Source organism: Thermobia domestica, chromosome 9, assembly GCF_964235325.1.
Source record: "Thermobia domestica chromosome 9, izTheDome1.hap1.1, whole genome shotgun sequence".
Lineage (NCBI taxonomy): Eukaryota > Metazoa > Arthropoda > Insecta > Zygentoma > Lepismatidae > Thermobia > Thermobia domestica.
Window position 1 is genome coordinate 180,767,256 of NC_137462.1, and position 18,458 is coordinate 180,785,713.

General features: G+C 35.9%; 1 protein-coding gene across 4 annotated transcripts in view; it reads right to left on the minus strand.

Moving 5' to 3' along the window:
• The window catches only part of NTPase (ectonucleoside triphosphate diphosphohydrolase NTPase), a 73,125-nt gene extending 57,776 nt beyond the window's left edge, over positions 1-15,349 (minus strand). Inside the window, exon 1 of one of the 4 annotated variants that reach the window (XM_081725558.1) lies at positions 15,213-15,349. Coding sequence is in view for 1 of the 4 variants with exons in the window: in XM_081725556.1 (XP_081581682.1) it covers positions 14,934-14,963 (30 nt within the window). In the remaining 3 variants the exon portion in view is untranslated. Of the gene's footprint in view, positions 1-14,575; positions 14,682-14,712; positions 14,870-14,933; positions 15,143-15,212 lie in introns of those variants that run through there. The other 3 variants (XM_081725556.1, XM_081725557.1, XM_081725559.1) reach the window with 3 other exon arrangements.
• Positions 15,350-18,458: the final 3,109 nt, after the last annotated feature.

The following is an 18,458-nucleotide window of genomic DNA, read 5'->3' on the forward strand; positions in this document are numbered from 1 at the left end:
AAAAAAAAGGAGTGTATTTCATTACAAACACCGTGCTTGCCACTAACTACCTAGCAGGGTTGGCAAAAACCATGGTTTTTATTGAAAAAAAACAGGTTCTTTTGGTTTAAATAATTTACTCTATGTATTTATATTAGATATGGACAGAAATTAGTTTGTTTCGCCTTGGTGTTATTATGCAACAACAAGGGTATGCTGGAAGGGGTCACATAAGCTTAAAGCGGAATCCAAACCGCTTCTCGACTTACATCCACGAGAAATTGTCCATTTGGACACGAAACCAGGACTAATTGGTCACAAATGCAATTGCCGACACTCACGAAGGACTCCTGATAAAAATACATTGTACTGATCTTTATATAGGCGTACTTGTTATTATAATTGTCAAGAGTCATTTCAAAAGGACGAAAAGATAAACAGTTACACAAGCAGAATTATATATAAATCGGGAAACTCCCGCCTTAGCCATTGGGAAAATCCTGTTATTACTTTAAATGTATTTGTATGTAAAATTTTAAGGTCAATATATCATAATCACTACGCTAAAACTGAGGTATTAAATTACAAATTTGGTATGTAGATATCATTCAATAAAATTAAAACTAAGTCAAATCCAAGTTGATGTTGGAAGCTACGTAGGCAGTTGATAAATTTTGCCAATTTCTATCAATAACAGGCAAGCATGGTTTCTTTATAATATAAAAGGCATTCATTAAAGTAGAAACATATAATTTGGTTTCATTTCGTATGTTTAGGCTTAACATCCTTATGAAATACCAAGGAGAAGACTTTCGCTTAAAGGGACACCTCGAATCGCTACTTGGTTTACACTTGAAAGATAGGTTGTGGTTCGACCGAGAATTGAACACGGGACCCCTTGATTAAAAGGTGAAAAGTAGATAAACGTAATGCGGATGGTTTGATATGTGGAAACGTCACCATTAAGTTCACATGATTTAAAGCACTTTTTTTTTTTTTTTAATTTTGGTTTAAACCAGTTTTTTTTTTCTTTTAAAAAACAGCTGGTTTAAACCAGCCAACCCTGTTACCTACTACCAAAAAAAAAAAAAAAAAAAATGGGAAACAATCAAAGAAACAAAACAAAGAACCAGAGGAATATTTATGTATTATAAAATGATATGCCGCAAATTGTAGACGAAGAGATAAGTCACAAATTGTGAAAGCTGCACTTAATATGGGATATGATGACCCCGAGACATTTCTGCCTGTTTGATCTGTCTCCATGTAACCAATCATTCTCTACTTCAGAGAAAACATTAAAATACTGTATTTGAGTCACGACGTTACGTATACACTGCTAGCACCTCTTCCGAAACTCTTCTCACTTGAGCTGATGGTCTGCTGGACACTTTAGTATTATGGCTGCGCCTACTCTGTACTGACGTTATCGAATTCTTTTTCCTGTTCGTACTCAGTCACAGCCAGGTGCTACTGTAATTTTACACATGTGTGTAATATAGATAATACATAATATTCCAATGCTAAGGACAAAAATGAAATTAAATAATTCGAATACTGATCACTCTAGCTTTGGAACTACGTATAAACAAAAATAAAATCCAACCAAAAAAAATCACTTATTATTACTAATCTATATTAAAGTTTCGAGAATGTATCACTGTCTTCTTCAGATAACGTATTTATAAAGGCAATGACACTGGCGAAACTGAAGAATAGATTAGTGTTTGCTTTTCAGATTATATATTTTTATTTAAGAAATAATTAGGTCGATTTTGTGCATTTACATCATCCTGCATATTAACATCAAAGTAAACTAAGCAGACATCCTCCCACCGAATTCAATCCTTTTAATGGAATGTGGGGGTAAATGTTTGTGCAGCACGCTCTCCGATCAAACAATTATCTTTCCTGTAGACTGAAGAGCACATAAATAGAGCGCAATCTTCAAAAGTTACCATGACAGGGTTTCCACTTATTTGGCAAACACGAATTCCCTGGTTTCCCCAGGTCACGACTAACAAATTTCCAGGTCTATATATAATGTAAAAATCAACTACATTTTTTTTTTCTCAACCAAGGGGTTTCTCATCTACCATGCATTACACTTATGCTCATTAAATCTTACGCGTAGACTGTAAATCACAATTTTTCATATTTATTACATTTTTCCTTCCGTCTTTAGCTAAAATTGAGTGATTATTAAGTTGAGATGATAGAAACCATTTCTTGTATGAAAATGTTCACAATAAATTATCAAAAAAATAAGTGAAAAACAAAATTAACCTAGACTAAATCTATTCCGGTAATTGTGCTTTCCAGGAATTTTTGCAGTAACGAAAGGAAATTCACAAATATCCAGTAAAGGAGCTGGGTTACGGATGGGAGGGAGGGAGGAAAGAGAGTAAATTGTTGAATCTATCGGTTTAAACTTAATGTCCAGATTGTCTGCCAAATATATACGAGGTGTGGCAATTAAACAACGAGACTTGGTCATAAATGTGATATATTGCAAAGAAAGTTACAATTGACTGTTATCCCCTTCAATATATTCCCCTTCCCTATCTTACACCGCTGCATACGTGCCTTCCATTGTTCAAAGCAATGCTGTAGGTCATCAGATGTCACACTGTTCAACAACTCTGCCGTTTTTCTTTTCACCTCTTCCACAGACTGCAAATGTGTTCCCTTCAATGCACTTTTTACTTTTGGGAATAGATAAGTCACAGGGAGCCAGGTCTGAAGAATACGGAGGATGGTCGAGCACAGGAATGCGCTTGGCTGCTAAAAAACTGCTTCACAGAAAGGGCATTATGGGCAGGCGCATTGTCTTGGTGGAGGATCCATGCATCATTCTTCCACAAAGCCGGTCTCTTCTTCCTTATTCTTTTCCTCAGCTTGATTACGACTTCTTTGTAGTAGGTCAGATTCACTGTTTGATCCTGAGGCACCCATTCAGTTATGATGATAGCCCTGATATCGAAGAAAAACGATGAGCATTGTCTTCACTTTCGACTTGCTCATTCGTGCTTTTTTCATTCTAGGCGATATGGGAGTCTTCCAGTGCATGGATTAACGCTTAGTCTCGGGGTCATACTGGAAAATAAATGTTTCATCACATGTGATGACACATGTTAGCAAGTCTGGTTCTGCTTTGAGTCGTTACATGACGTCACAGCAAATGGTCTTCCGAATGTCTTTTTGTTCCTGGGAGAGGTTTCTCGGAACAATTTTTGCACAAATTTTTGTCATGTTTAAATTGTCATGCAAAATTTGTCTTACTGTCTCTTTGTTAATGTTCGTCATGTCTGCGATCATCCGAATGCTCAGACGTCTGTCTTTCCGCACAAATTCATTAATTTTTTGAACATTTTCGTCCGTTCTTGAACTCAAAGGGCGGCCGGGTCGTTCATCATCTTCAACCTCCTCCCTACCTTCTGAAAATCGTTTGTCCCATTCGAAAACTCGCGCACGTGACATAGCATTATCACCATACACCTTTTTTTTTTTTTTTTTTTTTTTTTTTTTTTTTTTTTTTTTTTTTTTAACACTGCACAACATTCCGTCGTTTTATTTCTTTAATTTCACCCGAAATTTGATGTTAACGGGTTGCTCAACTTTACTGTTCACCATGATTCCGGCACTACTACAGAACACTGTCCTCTTCATGCAAGCTTGCAAAGAAAAGGAAAGCTTTCAGAATTATGAAACAAATAGTGGCTGCTCATGAAGGTTCAAGATCAACAACACATCATTAGCTACCTCCCCCCTCCTTCCCTACGATCCTGTGCGACAGGAGATGGGCAGTTTCGTTATTTAATTGCCACACCTCGTATATTAGCTTCCGTTGTCAAGATTTCGTACGTAATATGGAAGGAAAAAAGAAAGAAAGAAAGAAAAAAAACTTCTCCTAAGACTCAAAGTGAAAGCTCAATGTATGATATAAAGTAGGGATGTCAACGGAATGTCTGTGGACGAATGAACGGAATGAAATACTACAAACTCTCATAGTATTTTGAAGCCGAATCGAATCATTTTCTTTTTTCATTTCTTTTAGATTAGTAGGATATCTATAAGAATTTCATATTCATAAGAACTGAAGGAACATAATAAGAAAGTAATTAAGTTTTTCCTTTAATATACGTACCTACTCAGAAGCAGAGTAGTATCGGTAGTAAGTACTGCACGTGTGTTCCTCCCATCCCTCGTTGCATACCAAACGAATCCACTTCGAACTCAGGTAAACAGAGGAAAGAAAGTGAGGCAATGATGCGTTAAATAGAATGAATAAAATAGACAAGGTTGTTGTTATCAAGCCATGTTCACGCATTTTTATTTATTTGTTTTAACCGAAATTTGCACAGAAGATTTTGGGTGCAGACATCACGGGGACGGTTCAGAATAATAAAATGATATGAAATTTCTAGTTTTACGTTCCACGATTACACACCTTTTAAATTAAGGGAGGCGGATAATTGAGGGAAGTAAATAATAATTAAAATTGTTGGAATGAGAATGTAGGAGGAAAAGGATCACAAAGAAAATCCACGGACACTATGTCGTACACTACAAACTCATGTGGCCTGGTATCGAACCAGGGACCCCTCGCACTACAGGTGAGCGCTCTACCACTACATTCACAATAATGTATATTATTAGGTATCTGTTATAAGAAATTCAACAAGTAAAACCTTACATACCGTACAATATAAAAACTAAATTGATGCTGAAATAAAAAGAATCTTATCACACCATAACAGTTTAATAGATGTTATCAGGCCACCTTTATCTTCGTTTCACTGACAAAATGATCATACTGACGTATTTTGTCCTCGGGAGAAGATTATACAGAAAGAACACATAGTTTTAATGTTGCTTCACATCCATGTGACATTCAACTCGTTTGAGTCCTCTTCACTTTCTTCTTCATGCGGTCTTCTGAGCAAGCATTGGTTTCACAAAGGAGGTCAGCTTTTATACCTTCCATAGCATTGGATATTCTACTAACTTTAAAACTCTTGAAGATGGTGTCTTCTGAGACTTTTTCCATGCTAAAATTATCCAGACGTCCAGTTGGTGTTCTAGCATCAGCACGAGTTAAAATCCAGTTACTATATCAACAACAGTTGAAAGCTCTTTGAATGGCTTATTGATGGAAACATCAAGAGCTTGGAGCATCGACGTTACGCTGTCAAATCAGCGCGAGTTCACTTCGTAATGCATGGAGATGTTTTATTTGTTCTAGTTTGTCCCCCCTGAATGATTGCCAAGAGAGAATGACAACTCTACCACCTAGCCATGAGGTCTTGAGAAAAATATTGGATGAGAGTATAGTTGTAGAAAAAAAATAGCTATAGGAGAATGAGACCAGTAATAATAAAATAATTAAGAACATGAACAATATGTACGTTACATGTTATAGAAAAGAAAATTAGAAACTCTTAAAAAAGATGGTTGCAGTGTAGCGTTCCTTTTTAGTACGAGCTTATATGTGACATGGACCTGGCACTTAAGGTAGAGTCCGAATCAACGTAATGTGTTCAAATTTTAATGCTCTCGCACCGGAATTCGAACTCTAGGGCCATGTGCTCCGAAGGTCACCGCACAAGGTATTAGGAGAGCGGAGGGGACTCCTTTCACGCTTAATCCTACACATGGACCACAATACCCCTTGGAAATGTCTCCTTTAGCAGTTTTCCTCTTGAAAATGACAAACGGTGGAAGTTTTCTTTCTGGCAGCTGTTACAGCTAATATCACAGTGACTCGTGTTTTTTCAGTCGCACATGTGGAAACTTAAACAGATTACTAACACTTGTGCATTACTATAAGCCTTTGCATACTCATCGTTCAAATATTTCAATCGTTTTTCCTAAAAGTCATGCAACACCTTGCATGTTTTATCATGTTTCCTTTTTTTTCTTTCTTTCTTTCCTGTTCTTGTATCGCGACTTTATTTGTTACAGGGAACACGGAGCACAGGGTACACAAAAGCTCCTTAGTATATATATGTAAACCGTTGTATACTGCACATTTTCTAGGGGCCGCGGCAGCTCTGTGGTAAGCGTTCACCTCTGATGCATGGGATCCCTGGTTTGATCCCAGACCGCGCCAAGTGAACTTTGTGGTGGACAAACACCATGTGCGTTGGTTTCCTCGGGGTTCTCGCGTTTCCTCCTACTTTCTTCATTCCACCATTTCATTCATTTCTCATCATCTCTGTCTCCTTTAGCCTAGGGACGTAAAACTCAAAGATTTCTTTCTTTTTATTTTTGCACATTTTCTGTCCGATACAACAATATTAAAATAACACCACTGTTACAGCAATTATAGTGTCGTTGCTGCAGTTCTCCATCTGCCTTGGTCTGTGAAGAAACAGAGCTCTTTACAAGAATTTGTTCTTCCTTAATTACTATTAACATAGAGGCTGACAACAAATCTCCGTGTGTTATACACGAAAGAAAATTTGAATGAGATGATTTCGGGGTCACTAAGATGAATACTGGCACGAGAATCAAGGACGATATCAGGAACTGCAAGGTCATTACGTTAGGACTATTGAGACATTACATTCCTCAGTCCTCATTCGGGACTTCTAGGTTTTATAAAGGTCTTCTTCGTTACTTGATATGTGTATTTGAAACTTTCTATACGTGAGTTAAAGGAGTTTTAGACAAGGGTTGGGATATCATATGCACAATAATCACACGGACGAGTGAACTTATTTTTAGGGTTTAACTTTTTTTTTTTTCCCAGCCACAATTAAAACTTGTCAGTATGGAAAATTTCTTCATCGGTAACTGGGAACTGTTTCAGAAATTATTTAGTTTGTGGACTTTGCGATAACAATTTTTATGATACTAAAAATATTTATATATATAACCGTAGTCAATCATTTTTGAAAAATGTAAAGAAACCAGTGGTAAGTTTCCTATCCTCAATGGCTCGGATGAAGGAAAAGGCAGTTTTTGAAACTGACAGAAAAAATAACATTCGATTTTTTAAATCATCTCTGTAATTCTTCCAAAATCCCTCTCAGTAGATTGACTGGTTAACGGGTGCCTTTGGTGCATATGGTTCCGGATTCGATTCCCGGTGGAAGAGAAGAAAATTTTAATTTCACAATTATTCACTTTTATTAATCATCCGTCTTCTTTAGCGTGAAGGGTATAGCCGTGGGACGTCGTTCAAAATGAATTATACTTTTTTAGGATGCAAATTTGTGCTAACTCTGCTTCTACTACTTACACTGCAGTGTTCGATTGAGTTCACAATAACGATCTGTGAACAGGTTTTAGGTCTACGGTGCACTGTAGCTTTTTTTTTTTCTAATTGCTCCTACCAAATTATTATTATACTTCTTACATTAACTCAGTCTTATCACCATTTTTTCACGCACTTCAAAATACTGCGAAACTCAAAAAACAAAACAATGAAACCTCCCTTAAAAGACATCTCCATAATACAATCAAATTTTCTTTAGTCCTGACAAAAAAAAAAAAACTTATTATGAGACAGAACCTTTCTTTCACATACACGGACATAATCTTACTCCTCCAGTGGTATAATAATCCATTCATAACAGACAGGATATTATTCTGAGCTCATACGTGTTTGCCACGGAAAAAATTCTCTATAATTTGAAAATAGATCTACTATAAACACAATAGATAGAAAATCCCTTCTTCACAAAATACCATCGCACTGAACAGTTGCAAGTTGAACCTGAAATTACTCTTTTCCCTGTTGCTTTCTGGTGAGAATCATACAAGATCTTGAATGAGTAAAACATTCGAGGACAGCCAGTCATGTGACGAAGAATTCTATGAGCAATTTCGTTCTTTCCTGACAATTCACTCTTGTTGTCCTTGAGCTTGCATCTTTCTCTAGAATCCCAATATCCTTTAGAGATACTTTGTACCTTTCCAGAGGGGAAATCCTCCCGAACAGTGAATATAGTATTTCGTATTAGCCTAAATTTATTTTTATAACTAATATACAGGGTGACTGGTAATTCGATGCATTCCTTACAAAGGAATATTCTACAAGTATTTTTGGAACATTTTCACCTATATGAACCGGGATTCGAAAATCAATAGTTTGAGTAATTTGCACATGTATGGTTTCTTTGAAATTTACCGGCTAACGAGGGGTGCGTGAGAAAGTTTTACCCTGACCCACTTCTACATATCGTAAAACGCTGGAATTTTGCAAATGTAATCCTGCATACCCATGTAAGTCATGTGGTAATGTACAGCTCGTAACTCTGCACCTAACGTGAAGTAAGGCTTAATATTAAATGACAATTATGCCATTTAAGTGAAAGTATTTTGGTTTAATTTCGAATTAATCCTCAATCGTTAACCTATTTCAATCCGAAACAATATTTCTTAAGCATTAAGGAAAAAACGTACAGCAACGTTTATCAACATGACACTTTTCTTTTCACGAAAGTTCCTGATATTTGGCAGGAGTATATTTTTTAAAACATCGAAACTACCCAGCGGCACGAAATACATGTAAAGTACATAAATTTCGCCCAAAATTAACTGTTTAACTCTATGGCCTATGGAACCCGGAGGTTCAATGCCGCGTTCACGGAAGCTCTCCACTGACTTCTATCCTTAGCCAACTGGATCCAGTTTCTATTTTGTATTCCTATTTCTGCTAGATGCATCTTAATATTGTCATCCCATCTGCGCCTAGATCTTCCTAATGGTCGTTTTCCGATTGGTCTTCCAGTTAAGAATTTGAAAGTGTTCCTATTTTCTTCCATCCTGGCTACATGACCTGCCCACCTGAGTCTCCTAGACTTGATGACCCTAGGATCTTGTTCTCAAATGCTTTCAGTCTACGTTCTTCCCTCATAGTAAGCGACCATTTTCGCAACCATACAGAAGCAGGGTGTCTACCAGTCAGGGAATTTGCAGGGTCAGGGAAAATGTCAGGGAATTTCATTGTGTATCAGGAAAAAATCTTTCCCAGGCTGTGAGGGGTAAAGAAATGCCACTAAAATAGTCATAAATTACAGGTAAATGAATTGGTTCGTTTGTACGTCTGTAGAATATTGTATAAGTATATAAACAATGGTGAAAACTTACAGTTCACTTTACAGTAAATATAAGTTGGGGGCGCGGTGGCTCACTGGTAGAGCGTTCACCTCTGGTGCTTGGGTTCCCTGGTTCGATCCCAGCTTGCACCGTGTGAACTTTGTGGTGGACAAACACCGTGGTCATGGGTTTTCTCGGGGTTCTCCCATTTCCCCCCGCTTTCTTCATTTCATTCATTACTCATCATCACCGTTTCCTTTAGCCTAACCGGCATAATCGTAGGACGTAAAACTGAAAGATTTAATTTTCATGATTTAAATATAACTTACTTTTCATGAGTTACTAAAAAAAAAAAAAGAATGACGGAGTCACGGAAAATTATAATTTTGTCAGGAAAAGTCAGGGAATTTGATTATGCTTGCTTGCTAGACACCCTGAGAACAACAAGCATATGTATTTTAATCTTCAAATTTCTGGACAGAATTCGTAACAAGAGATTTTGAACTGAATAATAACACGAATTCTCTGCGTTTAGTCGACATTTAATTTCTTCGTAGACATCGTTTTCGTCTGTTTCAAATATTGATCCTAGATATTTGAAAGAATCCACTTTATCAAAAGTATTATTCGATATTTTAACGCATCCAAAATTTGCCGTATTACGATCCCGAGGAACTTCGTTCTATGTATTTAGTACATAAATTTTGCCTAAAGTTTTATTTATTTATTTATTTATTTATTGTTTCGGAAAGGGGATCGGGCCCCTCTAAATACGCCCTTATTATCTGGAAACAAACAAATAGACGTGGACATAAAAGAATTTTTGTCTTAAATGTCGATGGTGATTTCTCCGTTGAAATAGTTAACGATTTAAAAACCCTATGTTACGAAGAGAAGAAAGCAGGATTCTCCCGTTACCCGTTCAAAACGGGATTTTCCCTAATCATCCTCTGCATGATACTCGTTTTCATACTGTGTTGTACATACATTGGAGTCTCATTGTATTATGATTATTATCTTCCATAATAGAAATAACAGAACAGAAACGAGATTTTACTTATTTTCACTTTAAATTAATTTATTTCGAAATTTGATTTAAATCAACGATTTTTATTAAAAAAAATCAAGTGATTTAAATCTTGATTAAAATCGTGATTTAAATCAGACTGATTTAAATCAATCCACCCTGCGATCAAGTATTAAATAGTTTTACGTATTCAGCGCAAAATTATTTAAAGTATGTGTACGATTGCTTTAATTAAGTTGGATTCGGTTGAGTATATTCTTTTCGTTTTCATGAAAAATTACATATCAAGTAAAACCAGTACTTCTGACAACCCTGTCACGTGGCTGATGTCACTTGTAAACAAGGAAATTAGTTCCAGAACTTCGTCGCATGCAGAGATAAATCAAACGAGTAATACTGAGAGAATGAATTTATATGGTGCCGATTGAATGTACGGATCCACATATTTGTAAAAATTTACACAACACATTTATAATGATATTTTAACTGACGAGTGTCTATACAACTGAAATTATGCAAAGTTGAAAGCAGTATGTGAAGTGAAGAAAAGGAGCCACTGAAGTGTTGGAGAAGTAGCACCTGTACACTGGAAGATTATTTACAGTGTTTCTATCTGACGAATTAAAGCGCAATGAAAAATCAACCGAATAACTGCGCTATTAATAAATTAATTGTTCAAAGTAACGACTACCGAATCTCCGAAAAAGAAAAAAAGACGTTCAATGATGTACACTCATGTCCAAAATTATTGTCACATGTCTATAAATATGTTGTTGTAGGAATATAATTTGATAACGAATACGCCCTGTATTTCTTATAATGTTAGTACGTATATAATCGGCAAAGACATGTATGTGGCAAATTTCACGTCGAAAAGGCAGTAAATAAGAACAATAAAACAAAAATAAAACTTTCTTGTCCATTTAGCAATATTTTGTTTCACTCATTCTAATTTTCGTATTTATAATTCTTTTCCTATAAATTTACCACAATAATACATTTCCCGATTATACACATAGCATCAGTATTAAAAGTACCCTGCAAAATTATCATTATATTATATTCTTACAACAAGACAGTTATACATATGCGACAATAATTTTGGACATGAGTGTACATTAGGGTGGTCCTTAATTTTTGATTTCCTAATTTCTTTGGACTCACCCCCTAAAATGGTTCCATATGGGACTAAATTAAGGAAGGAGAAAAATTAACTTCATTGAATAATATTAAATGGTGCCCCAAGCGACCTAAAATTTTGAATCCGATTACAGTACATAATATATGGGAAAAATCTGGAATAAAATCTTGTAATTTAGAAACGGCTTAAGGGAACGCAAAAATACCCTGGATAATGGAACTAGAGGAAGAAACACACCTAATGTTGTATAGTATTGTCACAGCGACCATCTTGAAGTCCGCTATCTTGGATTCAGATAAAAATTTTCAAATAGGAAGAGGGTCATGTGACATATCGTTTTGAGGTGGCGTTTCACCAGAAACACAAATCTGGCACTATTTTAAAGATAGCCTTAGTCGTCTAAGAATTATTACCTGTGAAAATATTTATCTTTTTCACAAGTAATAACTCTTACACAACTAAATGTAAAGAGATGAGTTTGGTTCGAAAAGAACAAGAGGGATATGCGCGGCTTTATTAGAAAGAGGAACGCAAAAGAAAAATGCACTTCTGAAAATGATTTGTATGTATTTTACATCAAAATACACGGAGGTAAGCATTTCAAGAAATGAAGAGGAAAACCCAGTTGAGTATGTAAGATAAAATGTAAATATGTGCCTGTGTGCGCCCGGACCCTGCAAGAGATGTAAATGGGGAAAAACTAATTTAAAACTCCAAGACAGGTTGCTGCTCTTGATCGATACAAGTCCACTGATAGAACGAGAATACATATTCTGACAGCGACGGCAGAAACATTAGGCCATAATGTAAAGGAACTAGTAATAAATATGAATCGATGCTGAAGAAAATCCGTAGCGAAGTTGCATAAGACCACAAAAACAATTTCGGAGTGCATCAAGTGTGTTAGTTGTGCAATGAGACGGAAAACTACTGCCGAATTTGACTGGCAGAGAGACTATCGACGGGTTATCAATATTTATTACAGATGATGCTCATGAGAGGCTAATTGGTGTTCTCAGTTTGTCATCATGAAGAGGAGAACGAACATATTTCTACTACAGTTCATTAGCTTGAAGAATGGAACTTGGTAAAGTTCGTGCAGGCAGTTTGTTGTCACACTATTCCCTGCAATATGTGTCATGTGAACGGTGCTTTTATTCTGCTAGAGCAGATGTTCCAAAATGATCTTCTATACCTTCCTTGTAGGCACTACATTTATGAATTGGTTTTAAAACGTGTATTTGACAAGTGTTGTGTTTCGTTTGCATCTGGACCGGACGTTCCCCTATTTAAGCATTTTCAGAATTGTGGCATATGTTTTTCACAATTATTATAGATTTCTACAATAACACAACGATACAAAAAAATTCTATAACCCAATCTTCGGAAATTCCGATAATCGCTTCTCAAGCAACAATGAAATTACAATAAAACTGCTATTATTTTTAGTTCTGAAACTAAGATCGAAATTTTTCTTCATTATTGTGTTCGTCTCATCGAGATCTATAACAACTGTGAAAAACATTTCTTGTGCCACAACGCTTCTCAAGTAAAAGTACCCAAAAAGGTGCTGGTCAAGTATAAGTAGACCACATTTTGGAAAATTTACATGTAAAATTCACCACTTAACATGGAAAGACACATTTAAACGGAACTAATTTCTGCAGGTGAAAGAATTAAATAATAAGATATACAGCTGTATTTTATATTCACAAGTGTAGACTTACTAATGTAAAATCATTACAAGTGCTATACGACGATCGAAATAAGTGAGAATATATGAAAGGTAATTTTATTCGGTACTATTTTTCGCTAGCAGAGTATTTCTGCAAGTGTACAAAAGCCATATTTTATTTACAAGTGTAGTGTTATTGATGTGAAACCATTACAGATGTATACGAACCTACATGTTTTCACTACCCTCGCTAACGCGCCTAGTTCCTTCAGACGCACACCCGCGCGGACCCATCAGCTTCATCCTGCCCTAATTTGGTTAGATAGCATTCGTACTTTCCAGTGGCAATTTAGCACAGCATGATTTGTTTCTTGCACTGTAGTTTTTATAGCACATGTCTGGACTGTATTTATATACAAATCGTAAAACAATCGCAATTTTTCAATAACTACTTCTGATGGCCCCCTTTGAATTTTATCCATGGTAAATGGAGTAATGCCCTAATGCCATGTCTCCCAGCGAAAATCTTTTGCAGAACAATTTGAAGGAAATTAGTGAAAAAATTATAATTTTTCAACAATTATTTCGAGTAATGTGCCGAAATTTGACTTACACGGAAATGCGTTTTGTCTTTTTGGGTTCACTCGAGCAGACGGTTCTACCAAATAGAAAATTTATACGTAAAATACGATGTGAAATATTTTTCGTGAAGGAATAAGAGTATGTATATGTAATTTCTGGAAGTCTGGTGCATATTGAAATGAATTTAGAATGGAAGTGAAAGTATTGTATGTGTAACTATTTACTGAAGCGGAAGGTGACAGAATACAAGAATTCAAATTGGGTAGAAATAGGTGCCGGGAACTTTCGGTTCGTACGTTAGTAATGGACGTTTGGAATGGATGTAAGACGGTTCTAAGTTCTAACCTAACCTTTCGTTTCGTACGTTAGTAATGGACGTTTGGAATGGATGTAAGACGGTTCTAAGTTCTAACCTAACCTGACAATGTACGAAATTATCAAAATTTGGAAGAGCCAACCTGAAAGCCCTAACCTAAAAAAATGTAACCAATCAGTCAAAATTTGATAGATCCGTCTGATCATGTATTGCAGTTTTTTCATGCAGAGTACTGACTTTTACCTGTAAACTTGACTGGCCGGTCCAATATGTGGCGTGCCAAAACTTGACCAGCATCCTTTCTTTGAAATTCTAACTTAACAATGTACTCTTACATTCAGGATCAAGTTAATTTAGGTGTTTTTTAGAGTGCCTTTGATCAAGTTCAGAGATATTGAGCCTAACCGAAACTGATGTACCCTACCCTAAGCTAACCAGTTTTAACATTCTGTACCTATTTTGCGGTACAAAGCCTATTTTTAATAATTTTATTTTAAAGTTTGACGTTTCTCGTACGATTTACTCGTGTTTTAGAGCACATGCAAGTCTTCTGCACGCGAAATTATACATATTTCCATGAAGAATATTTGCAAATAATGGTTTTAGGGTCGTATTATATCTCTTCAGAGCGTGGTAGTTCACATCATTTCCTGTTATGCAATCAATAAATAATCGATCAAAACTGCCAACAAGTCGTTGCGTGGTTGTTTGAATAACTGCTGTACCAAACCAGACGTTTCAATAAGCGATATTGGCGTATTACATTATAACAGGATGACGTATTTGAAGGAAATAGATATTATGTACCACTGAAAACAAATTACAAATTCCACGGAAATTCCTTGTACTTAGAGAAAATCCATCGTTGCTTGTCTACACTGGAGCAAAGAAACCATTTTCAACTAGACTACAAGAACTTAAATCAAGTAATGTATGTTACTTACGGCTACCACAATAGAAGTAGCTCTGTACGCACACCCGAACTCGCCGGTTCGGAACTGATTTATAATACAGATTACGCTATGGTTACATCAAAATTCTTTACAGACTACTTCCAACCATACACCTTGCACTCAAAACACTTGCACGAACTCACACTTTTTAGAAAAATAGAGAATATACTGTGCTTCACTTTCACAGGATAATTATAAAATATTTACATTACCCGTGCTTTTCGTTGGCGAACAGTAGACATTTCGCACTCTCGTCACTCGTTTCCTTTCTGTGCATAAGCTTTCTTCGTTAATTTCTCTATAAATGGTAGGTACTTCTACGTTACATAACCTGAAGGCAATAGAAATCGCAAATTGCTACTGTAACAGAAATGGAATACTTTTGAAAGCAGATAATTTCTACCCAAGGATGTAACGAGATACTGTAAAAAAAAAAAAAAAAAAAAAAAATTTGTTAACTAACAAATTACGTAATCATGACTTGCTATTACCGTTATCTCTGGGATAATAATGAGTAATAATTCGACATCATGAATGGCTTGATCATTGTTACAAAAGATAAAAGAATTGGACACTAAACAGTGGCGGAGCGAAGATCCCTCTAGTCCAAAATTTGACAAGGCGGAGAAGACAACAATAGCAACAAATTTCCAATTGAATTCAACAAGAAATCGCGATGAATATAGATCATTGTGGTGGTGTTTAAGTAGAATAGGGAAATATGGCTCGCTAATTACAAGTGGACATCATGGGCGTCGCAAGAAAATTTTCCAATGGAGTCAAGAGAATGTGGAAATTATATGCCAGCCATACGTCCCTAAAAAACGGAACAGTCCCGATTTTAGACCCGAATGTCCCGCGACCCCAAGAATTTAGTTGGGACAGTCAAATGTCTCATACTTAATTCCGTTCTATTTCTACTCTCAATATCAGCTTATCGAAAAGTGAAAAATCAAAAAATTTGACATTGACTGGGAACCAGGGCCGGCCTTAGGTGGTGCGGGGCCTGATTGGGAACATTTTGCGGGACCCCATGTTTACAACTAACTTGCACCAAGGTACGCTAGTCTGTAGTACACTAATATATATATATATATATATATATATATATATATATATATATATATATATATATATATATATATATATATATATATATATATATATATATATATAAGGTAAGTGCACCAGTAGCTGACACTGCTCCAAAAGCTGACACTTTTATCTTAAATTGAACATAATAAGGTTATTTGTGATCATTAACAGATTTCTCAGCGCTCACACTTTTCTTGATGGTTTAGCAACATTTTGCTTAGTCGTGGTTAATTTGCGTGCCAACTGATAGAAGTATGACAAAGTTGAATTACGTGCTAGGAAGAAATATGCAAAATGAGAAGAATTCTTAAGAAATATGGTCAGTGTTGAATTCAGACATTTTCACCCGGGGGGGAATGTCAACTCCTCGGGGGGGACGGTTGTTTTTCTGTATTTTTGCAAGAAAGCAGCAGCATATTTAACAATTCCATTCACATACACATCTTACCTAATATTGAGACTAATTGCTGATAAATATTCAATGTGAAATTATAATTTAAAAAAAAAAAAAACAATCGTTTGATTTCATCTAAAGCATTAAATAAAGACTGGCAAAAATATTTTAGACTAAACTTTAACTGCTATTTACAGTAGCTATTTTTGTTATTATTTCCTATATTCAGTAGTTATTGTTTGTTACTAATGTAGAAGTTTTTAAAAAGATTTAAATTAACTCAAATATTTTTTGTCCTAAAACAAACACACACAGAAATATCTTAACAAAAAGTTATCATTCTTTCTCACACTTCTGATTCTAAATCAAGCATATTAGCCTTGGTTTCTTCACTGCATACACATCAATAGTTTAGTTTACGAAATCTTCAGTAGAATTAGTGCCGTGTCGTGGAAAATCAGCGCTTGGCGCGAGAGTATACGACGGCACCCCCGTATATATGAGTGAGGTCAACAGACCAGCCGGAAAGGTGAGAAATTTTTAAAAAGTAAACCATGCTTTTCCTTGATTTTGAGCACTTTTCATTACTTTTTTCTCTTTTATTTTATATAATATGTGCACGTGTGTTTTATTCCTGTTTTTCTTTCCCTCTTGTCTTTTTTTTCCCCTCCCGAATTTTTCACCCCTTACTTCGGCACCCGGGGCCCTTGCCCCGCTTGCCCCTCCCCCATGGCACGGCTCTGAGCAGGATCTTCAACACCTTCAATAGCGATCTTTCACTTATATACTACTATCATATTGATAAATTATATATAAGTCTCTAATCCAGGAGGGATAACTGTTCCTCCCTGATCCCTCTAAATGACGCCTTCTGAATCTCACCCTTTAACTGACTTATTTTTAATTAAAGAAAAGTGTGTTTACTTTAACAATCGTAAAACACATTACGTCTGTTATTTCCGATGCGAGAAATGGGATTTAGGCGCTCTATTTCAGATAATGCAAGAACTACAGTTTCAAGAACTGAAGTCTGCTGACATCAGAGATCATATAGAATGGTCGAAAGATCTTCTCTATCTTTTCTTTCCTATCTCAACCTGTGCTAGTGCTACCTACAAATATACAATATAGGGCGAGAGTATAGTACCTACTAAGATACAAACCTTTCTTCAACAGTTGACAATTTCATGTTCTGCCAAACTCGGTCATAGCGTTAAGAAATACAAGTTTTATTGGCTATTTGGTATTCTGTCTTAGATGTTACATGTTTAATATTTATATAGAATGGGTCTGCGTCATTTATGTGTATATTGAGAGATTGGATTGCACGGAAAGAAAGCAAATAATTATGTGAAGTAATTTCTACATTTTGTGACTGAAATTCTTTGAGTTTCTCCGGGGGGGAATGAATTTTCTTCGGGGGGGGGAGATTCCCCCCGGGCTACCCCCTGAATTCAACCCTGAATATGGTAAGCTTGCTTACCTTGTTACTCTTATGTTAATTTATGATTTTTTTCTAGTTCAGTAGCATGTTCAATATGTATTCTGTTGGTGAAACAGTGTAGTGAATTGCGGGAGGAAAATTTTGTTAAATTTTAAATTCTAAAACTTCAGGAGGGGGGGTGTCAGGTATTGGTGTCCTTTTGTGTAGGGTTATTCCAGTAGCTGACACTGCATGTCAGGCATTGGTAAACAGCATAACGGCATTAATTTATGAATTTCATACATAATTTACACGAGAAAGTAACACTTGTCTTCTGTTATGAATTTCACTAAATTTGGATGTCTCGGTCCAAAAGCTGACAGGGGTTGTCACTTATTAGAGCAGCAAAATACTGTTTTGTACCAAAACCTGACATAAAAATTTTCAATGGATTTGAGCAACGCAATGATGCAAACATAATTTTACAGAAAAAAAGTGGTTGTTCTGAAGCAGATTTAAGACAAAATAAAAATTCGTGGTCTGCTTCTTTTTAACTTTTCATTGATTAGAACACAAATAGATAGTGGCACTTTCTCCTGTAGTTGGAAACTAGATGAGCCGATGTGTGTGACCAGCCGAGAGTGCGGTATTTTTCCAGGCACCTTAAGATCCATCCAGAATTCTTAACGCAGACGAGACTGCATCCTTTTCGTTTCCGAAAGGAAATAAGGTGTTAGTTCGTAAGGAAGAAAAAACTATATACACATATGCAAGCAATGATGAAAAAAGAATGTATGACAATGCTGATTACAACTAGTGCATGTA